Below are 27195 nucleotides of genomic sequence, written 5' to 3' on the forward strand. Positions count from 1 at the left end.
TTTATATTTTTGTTCAGTGTATGTATGATAGATAGATATGTTAATTACCTGAGATAACTCCAATGGTGACATACATCTGGTTTATGGACCTGGTGAAGGCAGAGCTGATGGTGCCCAGGCTGATGAGCAGGCCTCCCACCATCACCACTGAGCGGTGGCCAAAGCGGTTGCTTAGTATCGTGGCGAGGGGGGCTGGTTTGCACAAAAAAAGATATGAGTTGCACAAAACCATGACGTGGCCTCTGACCAATAAATAGTGGACATGTGTATGTGCACAAAATACACCTGGTTACTTAAAGATGACTGGACAACATGTTTACATGCAGCGTAATAACCTGCATATATCAACATTTACATGCAGCAGGTCAGAAGCATATCACACATTTGCAGACTTTCATGCCTTCTTCTCTCTAAGTGTCTTTAATAGCTTGTGCATGGGTAAGGCTGGCGTCACACTTTCCCGAAATTGTCACCAGATGGACACACAAATATGGAATTGTGAATTTCGCACGAAGATGGTCCCGAATTATCCGACATTAGTGTAATAATATGGATGGCTAGGACAAGTGGAAAGGGTATGGCACAAGAGTTGACATACAGTAAATCAATTTTAGATTCGACATACTCTAGCCGACTACGGTTCTTTTCATAATGAACTTAACTCCCAGTTATCTATTGTTCATATAGATGATTTCCGGACAAAGTATAAAGTCTCCTTCTTTAGCGATAGGACACGACATTATTGATATTTTAGTAAAATAAAGGGAGTGCACACACACACACAACACACACCACACACACCACACACACACACACACACACACACCCACACACACACACCACACACACACACACACCTCTATCGGGTCACAAAGAACTGGTCGACCACAAAACAAAGGACTTCAGCTCAAAGGGTACTTTGCAAAAAGAATCTTAAGTCTCCGTCTCATCTGGTACCCTTCCAGACTAAGGTACTTATGTGAACCGAGAGGTGAAAATCCTTTCAATATATAATGTGAAGTTACCACTACAAATTAATTAACATTAACAAAACTTCATTTAAGACACAAAATAGTACAACGTCTGTTTCATGTGGGAAGTTTTAATTGATAAGTTGAGTCATTTTTATGTGTATTGTTTATACTCTTTCTTTTATTTCTTCCGATTTCTCTCCACCGTCCTTACTCCAGATTTTTCCTCCAGTGACTACAGTAGACACAAGAAGGGAGGTCCACCGCACCGACAACGGTACTCACCCGGGCGGATAAGGTCGCGACAAACCCGACCGTTGACAAATGGTCTCCATGGACTACCGCGACCCCCGACCGGACACCGTACCGGAATGAGGAACACCTCCAGACGTCGATGACCCCGGGGACTTCTCGCGACCCACAGAAGGAGGTCCTAGACTACCTTCGTAAACCTCTCTCGTCGTCGGCCAACACGTAACCCAGTAGAGGTAGACGCAAGAAATGAGAAAGTGGAAGTCGACCAGCAATCATAAGAGTGAAGGGCGAGAGTGTGTGCTACCACGCGAAAACTCTTGACATATTTGATTTACGTTTCATGGGAAGTTGAACTATTGTGAACTCTCTGTGTCATTGTGTCACCGTATGTTATACCGTGTGATCATCTAATGCGCTGTTCTTCGGTCTCACTTTTGTGGTGCTCTATCGTCGCGCATATCTCTATCTCTGTCTACCTATCTACTACGCCTAGTGTCTATCCGCTCACTTCGTGCTCTAGTATATTAATTTTTACGTTGTGAAAACAAAAAACGAGCGGAAAAAAGTACTCTACTTGAGTTTCCTAGATTTGTAAAAGATATATGTGTTTTATTGGTAAAGAGAGTATAACAAAGTCGCTTGAGACTTTTTTAGTACTACTTATCACTCGTGAAGAGGAAACGGGGCGTCTCTCTGTCCTCCGACTGTGAAGTCAAAGGAGATGATCTAGCGAGTACCGTATCCGAGTTCTCACGACTATACATATCACTCTGTCGTACTATATATAAACGTAGTCCACACGAATCGACCGTGTATTTTCCGGTGAGACTTTGCACAGTCCAAAAAACGAATACCCGCGCGCGAACTGACGACCCTCCAGTCCTGTGGTGTGATTTCCTATTTCCGAGGGAGGTGGATCGCGGATGATTAATTATCCAGCTCGCAGTAAACTCCAAGATACATTCCTTATAACCCCTGTCTACTGTGTACTCTAGACTGCTCATATGCTAGATTGCGCATCAAGGTCAATGTGTATCGTTAGCACTATGGGTCCTAGTGAGCTGATGTCGGAGTCCCAAACTCTCTCCCAGCGTCTTTTAGAGATCAGTCAATAGTTCGTCCTATTATAGGTATATGACCACATCTGGTGGGTAAGAGACTGGAGTACGCACGTCACACGTATGATGTAGAGACGAGAGCGATTTACTGCGTTATATCTGATCGCAAACTATCTTTATCAGACCGGCACAATACCTGATCAAGACTCAGGTGAGGAGAAAGTTACCGGTAACGCATGTAATCAACGGACCTAATCTGATATAACCGTCCTGGACCTTGTGCGGACAGGCATATGCGGCTAGGTCTCGTTAGGGTTTGTACTGGAGTACCCACTCAGTATCTATATCCCAATCACGACCTTTGGGTGTAACTGCGCCATGAAATACGATTTTGAGACTGTGTAAAAAGTCTGCTACCAAGAGAACAGAAATCATACTACCACGTGGTCGTATGGTCTCGTGTGTGACAAACGTTATTAGTCTACGTCTAGATTTACTCGTCGTAGAAACTAGTACGCGTAGTAGACTACTCCATATCCCTCTGCTGTCTTATATGAGTATGTACATGCCGGTTCCTCTTCAGCAAGGTGTAGAGTAGTGTGCGTGATTGAGATTAAAGTCTCAAAGCAGACACATGATATAATGAGCGAGCTGATACATTGCCCTACAATCAGTAACACCATATTATTATAGTCCCGAAACACCGCACTCCTTGCTTGATACAATGGCAATGAGATCTCTAGAGTACATCGAAGAGTACTGTGGTACCTCGTCTGTTCTATCGCGGAACTGCTCAATATCCTAGTAGAGTAACACGTTACATCTATACATACTTCCTATTTACACATGATTTAATGCCGAAGCGTGAGTGACTAGCTTTGGATCTCTAGCGCACGGTTGACTCACCTGTATGCGCTCAGACCAAATACCTCGGACCTCCGTGTCGCAGTTCTCCGAGCTAGACATCTACGGCTGGGTCCGCACTCTCTCGTCCGGAGCAAGAGTCGCTGTGACAGTGTTTGAAGCAGGCTCCGCGGTGACTACGCCGTTCTAGAAACCGTAACCGGGCTCTCTCGCCGGTTTTTATCGACTTTCTGGAACGCTCCAAGTAAACCGAATCAACACAACTTAAGTAGCACAGGTAACAACCGCGGATACACACGCCTCACAGCGAACCATCTCGCTCCGCTCTCTCCCTCGTCATGATAAACTCATTAAGAAAGAGCGTGATGTTGTACTCGCAGAACACTGGATAGACTGGTTAATATGTCATCACTCGAGTCACTGTACAACGCATACACGTGTTTCTCACTACCGTGGGACTAATGCCCGTGAAAGAGTCGAATATGTGCTCTGTTTTTTCCCTGTTGTACAATTATGTACGTCGTCTTATTGCATATTTCGGCGCTCTATATGTTACGTCGGTAAATGTACCGTTCGTCCGAGTCTTGCGGCGGTAACAGAATCCTCCGGTTGTTATAGTGTGTAAACGGCTGAAGTACGGAAGAAGAGAGATTCACAGAAATATCGTAACACGTCACCCATTCCGACTCGCTAGTGTGAATAGGGCTTGTAAACAGTGGTCCTCTGTGTTGTGTTAGTAACCTGTGAGCTTTTAACACAGCGCCGGCAGCCATCGGTAGCACTCAGTTCATGCACACACCAAGCTCACGGTAGGTACACCGGAGACATCCGTAGCATGAACCGAAGCGACAACGAAGCCGGNCGCCGATCCAGAGCATCCCAAACATGCTCAATGGGTGACATGTTAGGGTTAGGGTTAGGGTTTAACCCTAGGGTTTTCGGACCCCCCCAGACCCCCCCAATAAAGCAAAACTGCACGTTTCAGAGTGGCCTTTTATTGTGGCCAGCCTAAGGCACACCTGTGCAATAATCATGCTGTCTAATCAGCATCTTGATATGCCACACCTGTGAGGTGGGATGGATTATCTCGGCAAAGGAGAAGTGCTCAAGTCACTATCACAGATTTTTTCAGATTTGTGAACAATATTTGAGAGAAATGGTTATTTTGTGTATATAGAAAATGTTTTAGATCTTTGAGTTCATCTCATGAAAAATGGGAGCAAAAACAAAAGTGTTGCGTTTATATTTTTGTTCAGTGTATGTATTACAGGGGGAATCAACCAGTTTGACTTGTTATTAAAAACAAATATGCAAATGTTAATAAGAGAGTGTATGTTGTAGTACATGTATAGTTTGTTTGGTTTATGATTTTTACTGTGTTATCTAATTGGGAGGAATGACTTTGGATTGGATAAGGCGTATGCTATCATTCTCAGTGTGTGCCAGTTGTTGTAACAGATGTGCTCTCTTTTTTGCTTTTTCAGACGTTCAACTTTTGTGATAACAACAAAAATCTTCTGGGGTGGAAAGTAAGTTTCTTCTGGCTGCGGCTTTGACTCAAATGTGAAACGATCCTCCTGTATTATTTTTTTTCTGGTTGATGCTCCTGGTAACGGGATCATGTTTCATCCAAACTAATCTGTTTTCCGGTTCTTTTGCTAATATTATGTCATCGCAGAGGGGGCAGGTCCAGTCATATTGAAAGTAATTGTTTGTATTTCTTTTTTTCTTTAGAGCGGAGACTGAAAGAGGTTTATCTCGAAAACACATTATAGAAGGTAAGTAGCAGCGCCACAGGTTGTTGTGTTAAATGCTGACACTGCAACAAAAAAAACGTCTTAATTCGATATTTTTGGCTTAACCCTCCTATTAACACAAAAACCATTAATCATCACCAAATGTCATTGAACACCCTTTCAAACTGTAAATATTGTATCAGACTACATGAACAACTGCAGTAAATATACAAAGAATAGACACTGAACATGTATTGTGTGTGCCAGGTGTGATTCACATGGGGGGATTGGGCACATAAGAGGGGAGGGGGGACACATCTAGAGTATGAGTGGGTGTTTGTGTGTGTGTTTATCTGATCCGGATGGTTTCTAATTCCTTTTCTTTATGACCGGGAACACCATGGGTGTTACAAAGTTAACTAAATCATCCAAAATGCAATGAAAGTGGTGATCAGCAATTTCAAATGTTCAAATGTCTTCTGTGAAGGATATCATAAAGCCTTAATCCAATCGAATGTAAAACTAAAAAGTTATGATTGATGAAAGTAGTAAATCAGTCAGATTTGACCCGAAGACAACAATTTTTAACAAAACTTTTTCATTCCACTAATGATTAAAGAAACACCTCCTTTATTTGTTTTTCAGTATATTGGTTTAATTTTGTATGAAGAACATAATAATGTGGCACAGCAGAGGTTCAATACCACTTTACTAACAATGTTGCTTATTTCCAGGTTTAAAAGCCTCTCTAGAAAGACTGCAGCTAGAATATGTGGATGTGGTTTTTGCAAACAGACCGGACCCTAACACACCTATGGAAGGTAATGTTTCTATTGTCTCTACTTTATCCTTAATGGTTTTGAATAATCACATGTTTTGTTTCCATTCCCGCAAACATGTTTCCTTAATTTTGTAAATATGCAAATTAAAATAAATCCCCTCTTTTCTGTCTCTATGACTACTGCAATGCAAAAACTCACAAACCTCTTGTAATTGAAATATCTATTTTTAAATGCTGCATGTTGTCCTGGTGCATCCTCCTCCACACTGTCAGAATGAGTGTAGATACTGATGCTGCAGACCTTTAAATGGCAGAGTGCTAACTATGCGTGGGCTCAGCTGGTCACACAGGATGCATTTGCTCCTGAGTCAGAGTTCCCCCTTCGGGTTACAGAGATCGGTCAGAGGTCGTCTTCCTGCCTCCACTTTGATGCTTCACTGGTCTCGACTCCTTCGCCATACTTCAGTGTCTGATTAGTCAGAAGTAGTTGGTGTTGTTTGATTTAAAAGTCAAGACAATTATTTTGCTCAGCTGCCCTTTAAAGATTGCCCACAATTTGCATTGACAGCTTTGCATCCATTTCTTTAAAACCACAGTTGTTGGACCATCTGGTGAGTTTTATTCTGGCAGAAGCTAAAGGGTAGTGTGTGCGGGGTGAAGAAGTGGTGACCTGCTGTTCTGTCAGTTTACAGAGAAACCCTCTGAAGCCAAGCGCCCACTAGATGAAAGCAGGGCTGATCGGGTTGTCAGAGAGACTTTTAGAAACACTGCATCAGCAAGGTGAACAGATGGATGGGTGGAAGGTTATTTAGGGACTTCATTATTACATTCTGGTGCTCCTGTGGGAAATCTCTTCTTGTTATCATACATGCTTCGTGTTTTTTCTTGACACTCTAACCGATAAGAAGACGGAAATTAAAGTCAAGTTATGTGATGTTTCATTTGCTGTCTCACAAGCTCAGATTTGGCTGTAAAATGAAATTCCTATCTGATGTCCTCAAATAAAATATAGTGTGAGTGAAAGGGAAAACATCAGAATATGTGAAACATTCATTCAGCACAAAACTTCACACACTTCATGAACACGCCCTGTCAATGAACCATCTTACCATCATCGTCCTCATTATTTCACTGGGCTCCTCTTCTGTAGCCCTGTAGCGTGATGCAGATAACAAATATCTTTCTACAATAATGCCATTCAAGTGTGCCGTGTTATGAATAGCTGTCATCCTCATCTGAATAAATTGCTCACCATTCTGATTAACATAATCGGTCTCCTATTTCTCTCCTGAATGGCAGAGCCAATTTGGATTGCAAATGATATCAAATACACACATTATAATATTACAGAACAAGTGGCTCAGATAGACATTCAGCAGGCTCTCAGGACATTGTCTGATTCATATTTTTGAGAAGGAGAGCAGGGAAAATGCATTTCTACAAACACAACAGTGCGACTGATGGTGCATTGATGGTGTTGTTTACATGTTTGTATGTTTTTACTAACAGAAACGGTTCGAGCAATGACCCATGTGATAAACCAGGGCATGTCCATGTACTGGGGAACCTCCCGCTGGAGCCCGATGGAGATAATGGTGAGACGTGGTGTGGACAAAGATCCAATATAATCAGGGATACTCGGGGCAGATTATAATTCCAAACATACCCTGACCTTGCTGTGTCCTACCTGTTCCTGATGTTCAATCTTTAAAGTATATGAGCTTAATTGTTCCTTTTTCCTTTAGGAAGCGTATTCTGTGGCGAGACAATTCAACCAGATTCCTCCCATCTGTGAGCAGGCTGAGTACCATATGTTCCAGAGAGAGAAGGTGGAGGTGCAGCTACCTGAGCTCTTCCATAAGATAGGTGAGCAGGAGTAGACTTTGGCTGAGAGCTTCCAGATGTCAGGTGACACAAATTGTCCAAAAAGAATACAGAGTCTTAAATGCCAATTTGCACTGAAGAAAGTCCTAGTGTCTTGACGATCACATGTCTGTCTTCTCAGGGGTGGGGGCCATGACGTGGTCGCCCCTGGCCTGTGGGATCATCTCAGGGAAATATGACGGCAGGGTGCCTCCCTACTCACGGGCCTCTCTGAAGGTAGACAAATGTCGCTGGATGTTTTTGTGTGTGTTTCCCGCTCGGATCGTCTGCGCTGGTGTCACTGTTCTGCCTCTCCCACTGTTCTGTTTGCTTATTGTGTGTGTTGTGTCTTTCAGGTTCTGTAACTCTGTGCACTCTCTCATGTCTCTGTGTTTTCAGTGCCATGGTTGACGCCATGCACTCTGCATCTCTCCCGAGCAGTGCTGTTCATCACCGCTACACGCACAATACATGAGATAAACACACAACATGTAGTATGACAAAACAGGTCCATAATATTTTAAAGGACACGTGTCATGCTCTTCCGGTTATTACCCGTCCCCTTGTGTGTCATGAAGGTTTTTATGCATGTAAACGGTCTGCAGAGTCAAAACCCTCAAAGTACACCCTGTAGCGAGTCAGCGAGTTTGTTTTCAATCTGAGACTATGTATGCAAGCATTTGTTTTGTATCTAGAATTGAATAATTGAATAGGTAGATGAATCATGAAGCAATTCCTGTTATTCCAAGCAACTCCAATTTTTTTTTTTTTTAGACCTTTCAAGCACAAAGGAACCTTACAATGAGAAGAGAACCGGTTCTAATGATTTCATTCAGTTTACACAGACCGAGCAGAACATTTGACTTTATAGTGACACATTTTGCTTTAGAAATACAAAAATACAAAAACTACATTTTGAGATCCAGAATTTAAAAAGTAGTAGATTCATTCTTGAGTCAGAGACAACTTCTCCTCCAACAAACTGACTCAATGCAACGATGTGTGTGTGTGTGCTGGATGTTGTGTATCTGTAGCTTGTGTGTCGGTGACTGTCGAGTAGAGGTAGTAGTTCTCCCTGTTGGTGTTGTGTAGTACTTTTGGTGACTTGTGTGGAATGTGCATTCTCCTGTCTGGTTCAGTGTTGTGGTTTGTGGTATTTTGGCTCTTTGATTATTCTAAGTGGCTAATCATATTCTAATAATGGTATCATTTCTGATCCTTGTTTCTCTTTTTGAATATAATACTGTTTTGACTCATTGGATTGATTTTTTAGTAAATAACAGTATTAGTCCGTTACATTTTTTACTCTAATACTTTGTAATTGTAAGTAATCATAGCTCTAGGTGTGTTTCCCTGACTGAGGCTCAGATAGCGTGAGACAGAGTCACATGTTTAAAAACAGGCCCTGGTGACACAGCGGTGTGTGAGCAGGGCTGTGTTTTTGAGCAGGTGTGCTGTGTTTTCAACAGGGTTACCAGTGGTTGAAGGACAAGATCTTGAGCGAGGAGGGCCGGCGTCAGCAGGCGAAGTTGAAAGAGCTGCAGGCAATCGCGGAGCGGCTGGGCTGCACTCTGCCCCAACTCGCCATCGGTACGCAGATACACTCTGCTGCTCTCTCTCTTTCTGTCTGTCTGTCCGTCCCTCTGCCTCGGGCGGGCCGAGGTCAACGCCTCTCTGGCAGATGTCTGGTTTGTTTGTTTGTTGCTGTGTCGTCACGTATGTGTGTGTGTGTGTGTGTGACGAAACAGCTTTAAAAGCATTTTTTTTAAAACAGGCGTAAATGAGAAAAAGTGAATATGAAGGAAATTAAGAACGAGCACATTAAAAGGTAACTCAACTTAAATTCATCTTTAAATGTCTGTGTCTGCCAGCGACACATTTCCACAATTCATTCAGTATCTCTTACTAAACAAGAATCCCTCTCCCTTGAATGCATAAGACAGTAATGTTGATGTCAACATAAGGAATGCCAACATGTTTACAGTATACATTTGCAGATCTGTGGTGTTAACAAGTGTTTAACAGTCTACAGTGTTAGCATTAAAATAACAACCCAGACATAAATCCAGCCAGTGGCCGGCCGATATGGATTCACTGCCCGGCAGGAAAATGAGAATGTGCAAACCCTCGAAGACGTTGACTCCTTGGAGGGCTGTTAAAGCGCCAGGCGTCAGCGTCTCAGGAAAGTAAATCTGGGACTTCCTCTCCTATCTCTGCACAGATCACGGCACATTTTTCACCCTCGCAGTAATGCAGTGTCATAGATTAGGTTACACAGGCCATTAGCAGTCACCCTCATCTCCTCAGCCAGCATAAATCCTTCCAGCGCTCCTGAAGGCACCACAGGAGATTTATGTCCATCATGTCGTCCTCTAGATCAGGGGTTCCCAAACCTTTGAGCCCGCGACCCCGCGGGGGTGGTGTTAGTGAAATAATTTCAGAAAGAAAAAAGAAAAAGTTTGAGAAACACTTCGCTAGTGGATTGTCAAAGAAAAAAATGTCTATGCAAACGTTATTATTAATAATAATTAAAAAAATCTATATAAAAAAAAAAAATTATTTTTTATTTTCCATTTTTATTTTGTAATCATCTCGCGACCCCCACTTTGGGAACCCCTGCTCTAGATCACTGTGGCACTCCAGTATTGAGTAAAACTATGTAACAATGATGGACTCCTTCCTGCCTCGGCTTCATACTGAGGCCTGGTGCTGCTGGATCAGGAGAATCAGGTGGTAATTAGTTACCATTAGTACTAGATGTTGTGAGATGTTATCTGAGACCTGAGGGAAGTTCAAGGCTCGATCTCCAAGTGTCATCTTTGGCCAGATTTTCACGCTGGTTGAGGATTTGCGTAGAATTTATAATTCCACTATTTTGACAGCTAAATTCTTCATCCCTTTTTCCTGTAATCTTCTTATAAGCCTATTTTTCAGAGCTGTCGTTTTGCTTAATACAGATCCCAATAATAATCACACCAAACACAGAGGAGGTTTTTGTGTCAGTTCTTCCTGAGAGATCACAATATGGCGTGTATACTATGCAAAATATAAACAGTATATATAATAGGAAGTTAGCTTCCTTTCAACCATCTGAAACAATAAAATGCTGCCATCACATGTTAATCCATAATAATCAAATATTATATTGTACATCAGAACATTTGGTTGATAGCACGTTTGCCTTTAAGAGTAGGGGAGATTTTCTTGTAGTGGAGGGGTGTGTTTTTCTACTGTGATATGTAAAGGCTGTGTGATGTGAGTGCAGAGTTTGCTGACAGTTTTATACGATATTTAATTTGCCAACAGGAAGCCTTTTATGTTCCTTTAAACTGGTGTATGTTGTGTAAATATGATTGTGTGACGCTGTGGGAGAGTGTGATTTGTACAAAGCGGTGGTTTTGGATGTCATTGCTGTTTACTGGTCCCCTGCAGCGTGGTGCCTACGGAATGAGGGGGTGAGCTGCGTCCTTTTAGGGGCGTCCAGCACCGAACAGCTGATGGAGAACATAGGAGCGATACAGGTGAGGCTACACACGCAAGTGAGATGGTAAACATGTTTGTTTTCTGAAAATCAGCTGCTGAGTTTGTGGGGAAACGTGACCTGACCCGTTTCATAAGGCCCTATTCGTGGCGTACAGTCTGCAGCAGCAGCTTCCTCTCCCGGGTACGGCTCGGCCTCCTGGGCTGTGTGCTGCTGCACGCTTGGGTGCTCTACTGTACCGAGTTAATAAGGTCAGCCGAGTATCATTTTCCAGGGAGATTGGAGGCGAGCTTACGGCCACTTCTTCCTCTCCTGATCAAATGCACTCTTTTAATGGGTTTTTCAGACCGGTGGAGCTTCACATCTTGTCCTCACATTATGTCTGGCCTGCAGCCAAAAGCATTCTTACTCTTTTATATTCTGGTGTGTGTGTGTGTGTGTGTGTGTGTGTGTGTGTGTGTGTGTGTGTGTGTGTGTGTGTGTGTGTGTGTGTGTGTGTGTGTGTGTGTGTGTGTGTGCTATAGGTTGTCTCTCCATCAGCACATTTGATATTTTGCTTTTGAAATGCTATGCTCACATTTCCCCAGGGCTCTGCAGGTTCCTTTTAACAGGGTATTTTTCCTCAAACACGCTGACATTGCAACACAGTCCATGTTTAATCAAATGCAAATAAAATGCCTTTATTGAAACTTATTTTATTATTGCACTATAGCTAGAAAACAAAGTATTTTCAACAAAGGATTTGTTTTCATTTAGTAGATCAATGGGAAATTAAACTATTTAAAATGTATTTATGTAAATTAACTTACGCTAAAATATTCCTGAGCATGCTGCTGTGTAATGAGTACTTTTACTGCGATAATTGTGGTACATTCTGCTGAGGTTCCTTAAATTCCACATTTGAAAAGGGGGCTTTTCTGCAGATCAGCATAACAAATGTTTAATCCTTTTCCTAGTTTTTTGTTTTCTTTATTGGAAGTTACGATCTGGAAGTTGCAGTGCACTAGACAGCCCAATTTAGGCGGCAACTACAAGAAATGAAAGTCATCATTCAGTGCTATCTAGAGGCTGTGACACGCAACTGCAGGCAATTTCAGATGATTTTCTCTGTGAAACAATGTCCACCACCTCTGACAGTTCATTTTGCAAAATACATATATAACATTTGTGTCTATCCCCCGTTGCAGGTTCTTCCGAAGTTGTCATCGTCCATCACACACGAGGTGGACAGCATCCTGGGGAACAAGCCGTACAGTAAAAAGGACTACCGCTCCTAACGCGCAGTGCCCTCCCCCCCCCCGGCAGGGCTGCACGGGATGCAGCTACAGCGCCCCACGTTTGTCTGATCCTCTCTTTGCTTGAGCTTTTACTGAGTGAGACCCTGGTGCATGAGGCTGGCCACACCAAGGCCACCCAGGGCGCCTCTAGAGAGTTACAAGGATAAGATAAGAAAAGGGGGGGGGAGAATACTGTCACATCCACAGGAAAGGAAGAAAGACAAAGTGGAGGTTAGGGGTATGCGCTCATACTTAAATCAGTTATACATTCAATTCAGCTGAACGTATTTTAAAACCTTAAAGAAAAATACCTATTAAAAAAAAAAAGCACACGCTTGCTTGGCAGCCAGATTTATTTTTTGTTCTAAAACTGAATGCAACTAAAAGGAAGATAAAGTTAATAGGAATATACCAGAACTACTCTGTTGCACATGTACCATAGCCATGCATTTGTTCCTTGGACGTTCTGATTACAAAACACCCGTGTACTGTACAGTTGGTCAAGGTTACTCTGAAAAATCTTTTGTGTGTGTTGTCGACGTTGTCAGTGTACGAGCCTTCCCATGGGCTTTAACAATCAGCACTTTAGTATTGTCAGTATAGGTGTTGGAGGTGGATGGATGTTCTCAGGAGGGGAGAGGATGCGTATAACAATAGTCTTATCTCAGAGCCATTGCACTATAGATTCATCTCCTCCTGATAATCCACTCTCCTCCTCATCCTCCCTTTGTGTCTTTACTGTCGGTACGTCGGTCCAGCCCGATGCTCCGACTCTCCTGCTGTCTGAGTGTGTCGGCGGCGGCCTAGATGAGGAGGGGGAATGAGGCCCCTCCTCCGACTTTACCTGTGAAACGTCTGTGACGACGAGTCGGAGCACCTTGTCTGCCACTAAAGAAGAGATTAGCTTTTCGTTCATCCCTATCAGTAGAAACTGCAGTCGCGTTAAATCGAATGCAGCGTCGTGCTTCACTGTGTCCTCTGGAATCTGTTCTCTGTTTTCAGCCTGAGGATTTACTGTGTAGGAAGAGGTCATATATCAGTGCTGGCTCCACATCTCATGGAAACTTCTCCTTGACCACATTTTGCTCAAGTGTTTTTGCCTTATTTACAGTTATATCCAGACTCTGCTCTGGGCTCTGGCGTGCAAACAGCTGCCCTTTCATGTCCCCAGTAAATACTGTACGCTGACTGGTGGTGGTGGCATTAGTTGGAGGCGGCGGTGGAGTGTCCGGTGAATCAGTGCGTGGCAGCGGCTCAGGGAACAGAGCAGGCGGTTTTAGACGTGTGTTGGCATGCACATGGTCAGGAGGTTGTATTTACTCGTCCGTCTTTCTTTCTCGTTCAGACACTAGGCAGGACCGGTGAACATTTTGCGTGGCTTGATCCAAAGATCGTCCTCTTATTCTTCTTCATCTCTCTTTGATGACACCCGAGGGTTTCACACTCACTTCCTGCAAGATTATAAAAGTCATCTTGGCGCATGTGCTGTCCAGCTTGTTATCTATCAACGGTATGGACTTGACTCCATATAAATATATATATTTACTTGATCACACTGTTATACTACAGTAGTTAACAAATATGTCCTTCATATACAGAATGCATAAGTACAGCTAACTGCTTTAGGATTGGTAAGGTTTGTTTCAGACAACCTGAGATGTGTCAGACATATTATTGCAGATTTTGACACGGCCCTATATCATTGTTTCTCCTTTGGGTGCTCTCTTACTGTGATTAAAGCACAAGTGGATAGCATGTTAACATCCTCAAAGCATGACCCCTGTTTCACCCAGCCTACAGCACCTACGGGACAAGTGAGGTGATGTTACTCCGCTTACTAAAGACGTTTAGGTAACACATCTTAACTAACTGCTGATTAATATTGATTCTTAGCAGAAAAAATAAACACATGAAGAAAACGGTCATTTAAATGCAAATGATGACTTGAATGAAGTGGAAGTTATTGTGCAGGATTTGTGCGGACGAGGTCTGCTCCTCGAGTCCTCCTAGGTGATTTTCAACAGCAACAATGTGATGTCTCTGCTGTTGATCCTGTTTGTTTGTACGGGGGGGGGGGGGGGGAGCAACTACACTTATCCCTTGCTTTAGCCTGTTGTATTAGTTGATCCTCGTATAAGTTTGATTTGCTGTGTCTGAGTGTTTTCTCAAAAGAAGAAAAAAAAGAACTTTTAGTTAATTTAGTCTGTGGAGTTCCTGTGTCTTAGTACCTTTAACTGCAGGGAGCTGGGAGGACGTCCTGAGACTTCAAGTTCGGCATTATGAGAAATACGCTTATTTATGCTCTTACGTTCAAAGAAAAAAATGTTGACACCATATTTATATCTGTCTACTGAATATCCTTACAGCTAGCAGCAGACTATATAGCTTAGCATTAAGTCTGAAAACACAAACAGCTAGTCCGACCACCTCTCTACCTACCAGCTACTCTAAAGCTCAATAATCAACTTAACATATCTCATTTTAAAGGTAGGGGAAACCAACCTCAAAAACACCGCAATAAAATAACAAAATGATATATTTTACAGATTTAGCACGACATATCTTAACTACAACACTTGAGAGGAGCTGGTAGGCAGACTGTATACAGGCTATGCTAGCTGTATTTCCTGTTCCCAGTTCTTTATGCTAAGCTAAGTTTGCTGGCTGTAGCATCATATCTACTGTACAGATGTGTGATATCAGTTGACTCCAACTAACATAGAAAACCAATTAGTGCATTTCCTAAAATGTCAAACTTTCCCTTTAAATGGTATCGCTGTGCATTTAGTTTGACCATCAGTGTTATTTCACATCGTGCTGACCTGCCCAACAAAGATCTCTTGGTGTAAAAGGTTTCTGCACATTGTAGAAATAACTCTTTAATGTTTAAGGCTAAAGTGTTGTTAGCTGGTGCCCTCGCCTGTGTAGGAGAAATTCATGCTTTAAGAGGTCCTAGTTTCTGCATATTTGCTGTTCTAAAATGTTAATGACTAGATCAGAAATGAAACCAGCCCCCCAGATGAACAGAGCTTATTTTACAGAAGGTTTTAGGTTATACAGAGAATATATTTTTTATTTTGTAGCCTTTAATGCAGTAGAGAGCATCGGAAAACCATTTTTATTTTTTTTTCATGATGCTGCATTTTTCCTATCAGTATTGCATTGGTTTAAGACTGACAAAAAGATGCAATTTCTTTGTGTTGTGTATGAGGAATGCTCTGAAGTGAATGCATTGTCGGACTGAATTCACTCTGAAAATGACGTAGTGAGAGCCTGGTATCTCCTGTACATAGTTTGACCTTTGTATATATTTCTGGTTGTGATCACCTCTGCCTTTTCTCTTTTCTTTTTTTTTCTTTTGCAGGCGTTGCTATAGCTGCACTGTGCTTGAATTTGAATTTAGACAGGATGTACAGCTTCGATCTTCAATGAAAATGAAATAATGATAAAATAAGAATGGTAAACAAACATCTGTGTGTCTTTATTGGTGTAAAATATTCTGGGTGTGAATTTGGTAAAGCTGCAAAGTCACTTTTATCCATTGGAAACCAAACAATGCATTTTTGACTTGCGGTATATTTAATTGTATACAACTATGAGAAATATAAATATGAAGCAATTTATACTCAACGCCAAATAAGGTGCATATAAATGTGTAATCCTTAGTGACTCTGTAAAATTCCAGCTGTGTCAAGGCATATTTAGGAATGTGCTCCCTTTTGATATTAAACGGTAAAGGTCTGAATATCAATATAGTCTTTGTTGCACTGTAGCAACATAGCACCATTGGACTGAGGTTATACTTCATATTGTATAGATTAAAGACACAACATCATAGTGGTGGTATGTCATGACATCTTAAACTGCCTCAGGTTGCCTCATATCCAGCAATCTCCTTAAAAAATAATATTTTATACACAGTACCTGCAAAAGGTATTTCAAGGACAAAATATAAACACAAAATACCAAAATTGCAGTAAACGCAACCATAATCTCCTGTCACGGCACCCTACGGATAAAGTCATTGAGGATTTTAATCCTGAAGACTAAAAGTGCGTTCGTTCCACTTTGACCTCAAGAGAATTCACACAGTACCTTCTTTGGCAGGTCAGGCTGACAGCTCAAATGACACTTTGGCACCCAAAAATAAAAATCATCCAGCTCGGGTCCAAACAGGAAACTGCAGTTCTCATCAGAGAGTCTATTTCCCTGTAGGTCTTCCAGCTGCCTGCCACAAGTCTCCACTCACTCGAGTCACTTCAGTAAAACATGGTGGATCTGTCCTCGTTGTAGGCTTGCAGTCAGGTGCTATAACGAGTTTTCGTGCTGCGTGTCTCCTCTGCTGCTGTTTCCGTAGTTGAGACTTGGAGGTCCACCTGAGGAAACGCACACATTCATATTTGATCAGAACAAACACGACACAAAGTGCAGCGCAGCAGGAACGTATCGCTGTCAGCACTTTAGTTATTTACTCTTATTTCACCAAGTCAGCTAAATATCACTTCTGTCCTGACTCATGGGTCAGCAAAGCACCTGCCGTCAATGTGGATGCAATGGAGAGTACAATAACAGATAAGACAGCAGGAGTGTGTGTCAGTCCGGATGGTTAGTCATTATCCTACCTTCTCTACAGGACAGCCCAATCCAGCCGTGCAGGCAGGAGCAGCGGCCGCTACGCCGGTCGCACTGCGAGCTGTTGTGACACTCGCAGGTCTCTGCACAGTCAGGCCCGTAGTGGTTCGCTCTGCAGTCTGACACAAGACGTAAACACAAAGCTTAATACAAATACACAAAAAGGTAGATGTCATAATGTTTGATTTTTTGGGAAATAATCATTTTCCCTCTCCGGAAGAAGGATGAGAATATTGACAACGCTGTCAAACTACTGTTATGGTAAATGGAGAGTACTTATATAGTGTTTCCGACCCCTCAAAGTGTTTACATACTACGAGTCATTCACCCATTCACACCTCATTAACACAGAGCAGTATCACTTGCTCTAGGGAAGATAACATTCATACATGTTGCCTATGCCATCGGGAGCATCTAAGTATCTTGCCCAAGGATACATTAACATGTTGACTGCACGGGCTGAAATAAAACCCACAACCTTCTGGATCAAAGACGACCGCACTCCCTCGCAGCCACAGTTTTATCCTTTAAAATGGTTGGCCAAACGCCAATATGCTAAAGAACAGATGATTAAATGCATTGATTTTCTCCAATAAAACATGCTTTATCAACCCACCTCTTTCAAACTCATTAATGGATAACTGACACATTTCAAAGTCAATCTAAGGTTAGCCTTAACAAAAATGTATTTTAACCAAATGTTATCTATTTACACAAAATGAATCCTATGTCTTTGATACCAGAGAAACACACCTAAAAGGTATAATTCCTGGGTTAACATCCTCCAAGATTGAACTATAAAATTAAACAAAAAAAATAAGATACTTTGTTCTTCACAACCAATTGTAAATCTCCCCCTGGTCTAAATGAATCAATGTATTTGGTTTACTTGCACTGCTATATAGTATAAATTGAGATTTAGTTAGATTCTGTATTTCACTATCATTTGATTAAACGATAATTACGTCTAAAAAAAAACAGAACATTGCTAGAACATTACCGATGTCACATCTGAGTCCGGTCCTCCCGGAGGAGCAGAGGCATCTTCCTGTCACGTGATCACAGGGAGCGTCGTCTTCACAGTCGCACAGCTTGGCACAGCCAGGACCGTACGTGCCCTGCTCACACACTGAGGAACAAACAGAGGACATTAGGCGGAGAATTCCCCTCGATCCTGGTATTATTCTGTGGTGATCAGCTGTGATGTGACTTACCTCTGTGACAGCGAGCTCCGCGGGATCCTGCAGGACAGACGCAGTGTCCCGACGCTGGGTGACAGGAGGCTCCGTTCACACAGTCACACTGCAGCTGACACAGAGGGCCGTGGAGACCGGGAGGACAGGCTGAGGGCGAGGGGTTAGCAGGATGTGATTTCAGGACGACCTTTATGGTTTTAATTGTTCTTATTGGATTAATAATTTAGTCTAAAATAGGGTTCCCACACCTTCATAAACATACCATTTAAGGACTTACCATGCCAATGTAAGGACCCAACATAGTATAGTTTAGGACACTGATCAAGGTTAATCACTGTTATAAGACTGAGACAATTTATATTTAGAACTAACTGAATTTACACAAGTGCACAGTCAACAATTAAAAAGAAAGAGATTGAAAATGTTTAAATTAAATTAAAAAAACAAAGTGTGAATTTGTTGTTTGACAGAGACAGACAGACAACTCTTACAATTTACAAATATTGGTCAGTTAACAGTTTTGTTCTTTATAAAACATTAATGATGCTTGTGTTTCTGTTTGTGTGAGTTTTTCCCTTCAGTTCTCACCGTGTTCACACAGAGGTCCATAGAAGCCCGGACCACATTGACACATCCCCGTCACTTTGTCACAAGTAGCTTTATTTTGACAGTCACATTTCAGCTGGCAGTTGGCACCAAATCTGCCCGCAGGACATTCTGGGAAGCAAAAACACAAGGACACATAAGAAAAAGAAACAAAATGAATTTACATTAGTGACTTATTTTGGATTGAGCATGCTAGAACAAATCATAAATGACATTCATGAGATCCAGACACAAGAAATATAGTAATGTGTGTGTCACCTTTATCACAGTTAGAGCCAGTCCAGCCCAGGCCGCAGGTACAGTTTCCGGTCACAGAGTCACACACCCCACCGTTGCTACAGTTACAGCGTCGGACACAGTCCAATCCAAACCAGCCTGGAGAGCAGCCTGAGGAGGAAACACACCGTCAAACTAAACCGCAGAAAACATCGGGCTTTCTTATCAAAACAGACAAACTCAAAACAGGTTCAGAATAGTTGTTTTCCCTCATTAAAAACACTTCCTGTTGTTGTCAGTAACTTTAACTGTACCAGCACATGCCAGAAGACTGTTTTCTTCAGAAGGAGCCATTTGCTGCTATTCATTTTTGTACAGTAAGAAAAACAACTTGTACAGGCATGAAAATTGCCCAACCTACATCCTCCATCACAGTGAACATAGAGAGTCGGTGACACTAATGGAAACCTACACAGGGGAGTCTAGACTTTTAAATGATCAGAAGGCTTATCATCTTAGAGATCTGAGGTCGTTTAGAGGTCAACAGGACAGAGATAAACCAGACGTGACAAAGATATGACTGATGATGTTTGAAGCCAATTCTAAAGTTCCTAAGTTATACAATTAGTCAGCTTTGTTTCCTCACTATAGTTCAACTATTTATTTATCTTTTCTTATATTTGTATAAGATTATTGTCCTCCAACTTGAAAATAAGCAGGAAAAACTGGTAAGAAAAGACGAATCAAACCATTAATCCGCTCAATCATATCTCTAAGCTTTAGCCCCACCATTATTCAGGCGCAGGTTATTGCATGTGTGTGCACTGACTGAAGTTTTAAGTAGTTAACCTGTTTCCTACAAAATGTGTAATTGATCCTGCTTCAGAAAAGCTTACTTTCTACATGGCTAACTGTAAAGACAACAGAAAATAAATCAAAATGTAAATATTGAGTGCTCACCTTGTCCACAGTCGTCTCCTCTGCGCCCGGGGGTGCACTCACAGCGTCCGGTGAGCGGGTCACTCTGAGCTCCGACTCCACACAGCGCCACCCGAGCGCAGTCCACTCCGTAACGCCCCGCTGGACACGCTGTCAGCACCAAGACAACACAGACACTGGTCATCCCATACTATCATTATTAGATTACCTTTAATACTCTTTAATGATCGGTCAATGACAGAATTCTACAGTCTGTTCTTTTTTTATATTCTATAGATAAATAATAAAAATACATTTATAACAATAATTGGATACATATTTTGTATTTAAGTTACAGATGGACTCACTGATGTTGCAGCTTGCGCCTATAAACCCTGCTGGACATTCACAGGCTCCAGTGGAAGGAATGCACCTCCCTGCGTTTTCACACTGGCACTCGCTCCCACAGTTTGGACCATAACGACCCTCTCCACAAACTGAAAATGACATTAAAACAGCAGAAAATGTATAGTTTTAAAAGGCTTTTACTCCAGTATAATATGATATATGTTTAAGAGGTATAAATATGCTGTTTTACGTACTTTGGTCACATTTGGGGCCATGGAAACCTGGAGCGCAGTAACACAGGCCGGACACCGGGTGGCAGAGCTGGTTCGTCTCCGAGCACTGACAGACCTGGTTACAGTTCTGTCCAAATGTTCCTGGAACACAAGCTGAGGGAGGAATGTAGAGGTTAGTTATGGATGTTCTAGCTTTCTCATGCATCAACAATGTGTCATTTAAGCATAACGCAAGACTGAGTTAATAAAAGCATCTTTATTTTGTCCTGGAGGCAGACGTCGGTCCTGCGGCACTCACTCTGCTCACAGCCGTTCCCTGTGAATCCAGGAGGACAGCCGCAGTCTCCAGAGACGTGATGGCAGGATGTGCCCTGAGCACAGGAGCAGTGCTGCATACAACCCTTTCCATACGCGCCCGGCAAACACGCTGAGAGGAAACAAAGTGGAAACAATATGAAATAATTGCAGCTGTAACTGGGAGAAGTTTTGCACATGTTCCTTTGCAAAGGAGGCTGCTTGTAGATATCAACCACTCTATTTGTCATATATGTCAACTGAAAATGATTTATAAGTTTGTATACATTTTTACTCATAGGAAGTGTAAAGATCCCTGACAAACACAAGCCAGGTAAAATGTCATAAAGGAAAAACTGTTTTATTTATATAGCCCAATTATAAACCTGCTTCAGACCGCTTTAAAACCTGAGCAATATGTTGACAGACTTTATGCTTAGAATATGAAATATGTGGGCAACTGAGAAAGGATCACTCTTCCCAGACAGAAATGAAATAGTGTCTGTAAACAGGAAGTAGAAATAGATGAAGTACAACTTGGACAAAAAATATCAAAATCAAGTAAACTCTAACACCTCCACCCAGCAGTGGTTGTGAGTGCCCCACAGTGTCATAAGGTCAGGTCTGTACCTTTGTCACAGAGCCTTCCTCTCCACCCTGGTGGACACAGACACTCTCCAGAGACGTGATGACATGACGCTCCGTGCACACACTGACATCTCTCCTCACATCCAGCACCAAACAACCCTGCTTCACATGCTGAGCAGAAAAGGTGCAAAGTAGAGGTTATAATTAACACAAATACAAAATATTGCCAGTTCAACAGTTTCCACTGTGCAGTGGTTCCAATGGGGTCAAAGTTTCTGTTGGTTCATTAGTTCGGCTTGATTCAGGCAAGTTAGTTTAAGGTTGGATATCCAACATACATTCACTCTATGACTGACTGATGTGTAGTGAATTTTACTGACATTTTTGATAGAAGACCTTTTTGTTTATTATTACATGTCATTTGTTAGACGCTTTTATCCAAAGCGACTTACATACATTCAGTACTGTGGACAATCCCCACAGGAGCAATTTGAAGTGAAGTGTCTCAGGGACACAACGACATGCTGACTGCAGTGGGACTCAAACTTGCTATGCCCTGATTCGAAGTCCAGCACACTATCCACTGAGCCACAGCCTCCCTGTTTAAAATCCAAGAGTTTTCAATTATGAGCTATAAAAAAAACTGAAATGATCTGTTATTGTAATCATTTTGTAAGATCAAGTCAAAACACATCATTATTTAAAAAAAACACATTTTTTATTTTATCCTAAAAGTAATTTATTGATGTGGTTAAGAGCGAGGGCTCTGATACTATCCCCTGACTACTTTCAGTGAAACTGAGGAAGATCACCAAACTCAATGTCCGTCAAATATCCAACCTAGAACTAACTTCACCACAGTGCTTTGCTCTGGTTGTGCAGCACACTCACCTTTCTCACAGCGCTCTCCGACCCAGCCGGCCCTGCAGCTGCACTCTCCGCTCTGTCTGTCACACTGGCCGCTATTCTCACACTCACACTGCTGCTGGCAGTCCGCCCCGAACCGGCCTGACACACACTCTGTGCAAACACACAGCAGGGTGCAAGAGCAGAAAACAAAAGTGAGACAAGAGAAAGAAAATAAACAGATGATGTTTACACGCCCCTGATGCAAATAAAAACAAAGATCTCCACAGGAAAACACAACTGATTTAGTTTTGTCTTGTTTTTTTTATAGCATGAAAAGACAGCTGCTTTTCGTTATGCAACCCTGTCTTGCAGAATGACAATAAATGGTCCTTAAGTCCCTGAATTATATGCGACAGGGTCATGCTGATCAGTCATATTTCTGCTGAGCGCTGCAACATGTTCAGTTTTTTCCGATAATTTACAGTTAAACAAAGTATGGAGTTGGCAATCATAGGTAGTAGCCGCAGAGTTTGAGGTAAGGCATTCCAGCTACAGGATTAGAGGTTTCCTGAGCATGAAGGGGGGGCTGGGCCTGGCACGGCCCGACAGGGAAAGGTTGTAACAGGCACAGAGGGAGGATAGTGTGTGATGAGGAGCTCGGAGGGAGAAGGAGCTGGAATGTCATCACTGCGTCGACTGAGACTTTTACAGAGCAGACTCCTCTGTGGTGCAGAAACTAACTCTGCCAGCAAATAGCCAGACTGTAGGTACAAACAAATGAACTAAGACAGCGGATTGAATTTCCTGAGCAAAGTAGAACAACCACAGGCCAGTGTTTTAAATATTTACTTCAGGGCTCAGGTCATTTTTCAGCATTTCTGTCCAGATTAACCAACATCATTATTGCTTTGCAAGACAAGGCTGAATTCAGAAAGTTTGTAGAGCTCGGCCAAAAAACGTTCACTATAGAAAAGCCTCAGATTAACATTGATCAATGTTTATACATAAGGGTGTATTCGTTTTCTCATTTTGGATCAGCTTTGAAACGTTTGTCATGTTTAATAGAGTGGCGAAGTCACGCCCATCTACTGGGACCTTATTTCGGAAAAATAATAAATTGAAGTCAATGGAGAGAGAACACTTATCTTTCGATCCCGTTTGAATTGTGCCATGAATTACACATTTATGATGTTTGTCAATCTTAAAAAATAATTTCCATGTCAAAAAAGTCAGTTTGTCGTAAAACTGTTGAAATATAAGACTATGAAAATTACGCAACTAGAAAGACTACAAATCCCAGAGTCGCGTAAGTGATGTCACAATTGTTTTTCTCCACTAAGAGATAGCTAAGATCGGCGCCATATAGATATAATCTATCTATATGGCGCTGGCTAAGATAAGATAACTTTAACAAGATGTGTTACTTCACAGTTTTACGACACATTTTTTTTTTTTTGACTTGCAAAATTATCTTTTAAATGGACAAACATCATATGTGTAATTTGTGGCACAATTCAAACGGGATCGAGAGATAATCTTTCTCTCTCCATTGAGTTCAATACATATTTCTTTCGAAATAAGGTCCCATGGAGGTCCACCGGAAGGGGAGGGACTTCGCCACTCTATTACAGAGTGATGAGTTAAAGATGTTGGTCTGTTTGCTGATTGGTTGGTTGAACTTCTGCTCAGATGTCATTGGCAGTTGGATGAAGCCGTTTACATTTGTTTAAAAACCGTGATGTGACATGGTTTAGACTTACATTTGTAAATTGTCTAATAACATATAACGTACCACACTAAATCTAAAAATAAATTGAATGGCATACTATACCATGACTTTATTTAATTTATACTACTCTTTGACATACTATAAACACCTATGGCTAACTACACTATATGAGTTTTTTTAAATGACTTTTTATTCTGCCTGAAACGCTCCCAAATCACTAAATCCACCAATGAAATCCAATTATTTCGCAAGCATGTTATTATTGTTATAACTTTTTATGTAAAGCTTGCTGCAGTGGTAAAGTAGAACCTGACAAGGCAAGACACACAAGCCTGTATTTAACACATTTCCAGGTTTATGGAAGTGAAAACTAAGGCAATTTAAACATCAGTTGAATCAGCTTTGACTTTCAGTTGCACACAGTTTTCCAGTGTGTCTAGGTGTTCACTTTTGGTTATAACTCCAAATAAAAACCTTGAGAAAGTAAAGATGTTGGCATGCATACAACCTGCTTCTCGCCAAGGCTTTGCCATAGCAACGTTAGCCTGAGTACATTACTATAAATGATGGCCAAATGTACATAAATAAAACCAGAGTTGTAAAAAAAGAGAATTTTCCGAACAGTGATCCATCTGAAGGTGGTTTTGTGGTCACACATAAGGAGAGTCTTACTCACAGCTTCTCTGAGTCTTACCAAGTTCACAGGCTGTGCCCGTCCATCCGCGGGAACACGTGCATTTTCCGTTGGTTTTGTCGCAGGCCGCTCCGTTCTGACAAAAGCAGCGTTGCCGACAATCTGCCCCGTAAAACCCTGCAGGGCATTCTGGGAGAAAAATGCACAGAGAAGACCATCTTGAATGTATTCACCTGTCATAAAGATGATTACTTTACCCTGTGTTGTGTTCACTCACCTTCAGTGCAGTTGGCCCCGGTCCAACCGGCCATGCACACACACTGCCCGCTGGCCGGGTGGCAGATGCCATGGTTACGGCAGCTGCAGGTTTGGTTACATCCTTCCCCATAGAAACCGGTGGGGCACGCTGCCAGGAGAGAGGCGAACAATATGATTACCTCCTGATGAACTTTGCTGATCAAAAGTGGAATTTCCAGTGTCTGGTAATTGATACAGGCCATAGCATGGGGAACATCGAGGCGGTGCTTTCTCATGTGTGACTGGGCTGGGCTTTCCCAAATAACTCTGAAACCAAGCGTGTTTTTGTTCCACTGTGAGTCAGCGTTACAAAGATGTTCTCGGTGCCTTGATGCTGCTACACGAATGTCCATCAACACATCAACGTTTAACTTTCTTTGGGCAGCTGTAACTTACTCAGGTTGCAGAAAGAACCAATCCAGCCAGCGGGACAGGAACAAACTCCGCTGACGTGGTCACAGCTTCCTCCGTTAAGACACAAACATTTCTCCTGGCAGTCCAGTCCGTAGAAACCCTGAGGACATGCTGAAACACACACAGATGGGAACGCTGTTACTGACATGTATACATATTAAGTAGGTGCATTTGTGATTTTGTGCAAAGTATCTTGTCTTACCCTTTTCACAGAAGCTTCCAGTCCATCCCACCTGGCAGGTACACGCTCCACTCACATGGTCGCACAACGCCTTGTTGTCACACTGACACCGATGGCGACAACCAAGACCAAACATACTCGATGGGCACTCTGAGGGGATAACATACGACTTAGAGTCACAGACTAGAGATCTGTAGCTTCAAATAACTCAGAAAAAGTTAAGCTCTTAGATTTAAAAAGGAGTGGATGTAGTCATTGAAGCGTGCCCCATGGTCTATAAATCCATAAAGTATTCTGATTGATGATTCTGAACTACGTTTTTGAATCCTTGAGTTTGAAAAGAGGGCCACCAGTTTTTCACAGAATTGTTTTTATTTTTTAACAAACTGAAAGAACCAAAACACCCAAAGCTGTGCTCATTTTATTAACAAAGTCTCAGTCTTCAGACCTTAATCTCAGACTGAAACATCATTAAAGTGAAGATAAGCGACTGTCAGAGTGCAGGATTTCCTGTTATTTTTCATATCTATATGACTTTCTGGTGTGCAATTACTTTATAGTCTTTTTTATACAAACAAACACTTGACATAATGCCATGATCATTACATCACCATCATAACATATCATGAGAGATGAACACTGTGGTTGTAGGAGCCGCATTTAAGTTTATTTTGTTTTGATTTATTTGGAACCTTTATTAATGCATTTTTCTGTTTCAGTGAGAGGTGTGCTTTGCTCAGGTGAAGGGGGCGGGGCTAAGGCTTTAAGTTGGAGGTGCGGTGTGTGACGGGAGAGCAGCAGGCAGCAGCAATACCGTCATTGACACGCAACCTTATACTTAGTAAAATACAGATTATTAGGATCTGCTGTTTAAGTTTATGTTAAATATTGTTTTCGTATTTTGTTTTATTGTTTACTGGAAATAACCTTGAAAAGCAACCGAAACGTCCAGTGGTTTGCATACTGCGAGTCTGACACTGCTTCTGAGGCCCAAGCTCCACATGTGGCCAAGAACAATAACTTTTGAGGTGAAGGTTACAAGACAAACTTTTTGGGATTTTGCCCACTACAGTGGTCGTTTAAATGCGTTAACACATAGCTACATACTCTGGTGGCAGTGTGCTCCTGTGTATCCGGCCTCACAGTTGCACTGGCCCGTCGCAGCGTCACAGCTGCCGTCTCCGTTCCTGCAGTCACATGTTTCTGCACAGTCTGCGCCCCAGTGCCCTGCATCACACGCTGCCACAGAAACACCACATACGAGTGAGAGGGACATCTTTTACTGTTGAATACAAAAGTGTGTGCAGAACTTGAAAAAGTTACCTTTCCTGCAGTTGTGTCCGGTCCAGCCAGGAGCGCAGGTACACCGCCCGCTCACCGGATCACAGCGAGCATTGTTCTCACACACACACTTCATCTGGCATCCTTGACCAAAACGTACACTAGGGCACGCTGAACATGGAAAAACAAAATCGAAAGATTAGTCTTGATGGTTTACATTGAGATTAATCTACCAGAACTTCACAGAAATGCACGAAGGCACAGCAAGTCCCCATGACTGGCTTGGTCCTGAGGGTTCAGCCGTCAAATGAGGCTTTAAGAGCCAGTTGGTTGTTTGAAATGGAAAAGCATTCGTTCTTCCCAGTGAATTATGTCTGAGGTTTTTCAGGCTGAAGGATTTCAACTAACAACCTCAAAGAAAAACTATTCCTCTGCCTTCTGACATGTTGCTCTATTTCTTGTCCAAACTGCACCACAGAATGATTTCCATACT

General features: G+C 42.1%; 2 protein-coding genes across 4 annotated transcripts in view; one reads left to right on the forward strand and one right to left on the reverse strand.

Moving 5' to 3' along the window:
• Positions 1–14367, forward strand: part of kcnab2a (potassium voltage-gated channel subfamily A regulatory beta subunit 2a) — a 51017-nt gene extending 36650 nt beyond the window's left edge. For all 3 annotated transcript variants that reach the window (XM_010786329.1, XM_010786330.1, XM_010786328.1), the window contains 9 exons: positions 4633–4677; positions 4883–4926; positions 5619–5705; positions 7175–7260; positions 7411–7531; positions 7671–7765; positions 8998–9118; positions 10961–11049; positions 12197–14367. In XM_010786329.1, the coding sequence (XP_010784631.1) occupies positions 4633–4677; positions 4883–4926; positions 5619–5705; positions 7175–7260; positions 7411–7531; positions 7671–7765; positions 8998–9118; positions 10961–11049; positions 12197–12286 (778 nt within the window). In that variant the 3' untranslated portion in view covers positions 12287–14367. The remainder of the gene's footprint in view (positions 1–4632; positions 4678–4882; positions 4927–5618; positions 5706–7174; positions 7261–7410; positions 7532–7670; positions 7766–8997; positions 9119–10960; positions 11050–12196) is intronic.
• megf6b (multiple EGF-like-domains 6b) overlaps positions 14357–27195 on the reverse strand; it is a 58580-nt gene continuing 45741 nt past the window's right edge. The window contains exons 21-38 of the mRNA XM_010786327.1: positions 26745–26873; positions 26529–26660; positions 25443–25571; positions 25223–25351; positions 24807–24935; positions 24590–24718; positions 22209–22337; positions 21360–21488; positions 20734–20862; positions 20457–20588; positions 20223–20351; positions 19897–20025; positions 18979–19107; positions 18703–18831; positions 18133–18261; positions 17919–18047; positions 16909–17037; positions 14357–16662 (exon numbers count right to left, since the gene is read on the reverse strand). Of these exons, the coding sequence (XP_010784629.1) occupies positions 16595–16662; positions 16909–17037; positions 17919–18047; positions 18133–18261; positions 18703–18831; positions 18979–19107; positions 19897–20025; positions 20223–20351; positions 20457–20588; positions 20734–20862; positions 21360–21488; positions 22209–22337; positions 24590–24718; positions 24807–24935; positions 25223–25351; positions 25443–25571; positions 26529–26660; positions 26745–26873 (2267 nt within the window). The 3' untranslated portion in view covers positions 14357–16594. The remainder of the gene's footprint in view (positions 16663–16908; positions 17038–17918; positions 18048–18132; positions 18262–18702; positions 18832–18978; positions 19108–19896; positions 20026–20222; positions 20352–20456; positions 20589–20733; positions 20863–21359; positions 21489–22208; positions 22338–24589; positions 24719–24806; positions 24936–25222; positions 25352–25442; positions 25572–26528; positions 26661–26744; positions 26874–27195) is intronic.

This window comes from Notothenia coriiceps, unplaced genomic scaffold, assembly GCF_000735185.1.
Source record: "Notothenia coriiceps isolate Sejong01 unplaced genomic scaffold, NC01 NC01_scaffold00029134, whole genome shotgun sequence".
Classification (NCBI taxonomy): Eukaryota; Metazoa; Chordata; class Actinopteri; order Perciformes; family Nototheniidae; genus Notothenia; species Notothenia coriiceps.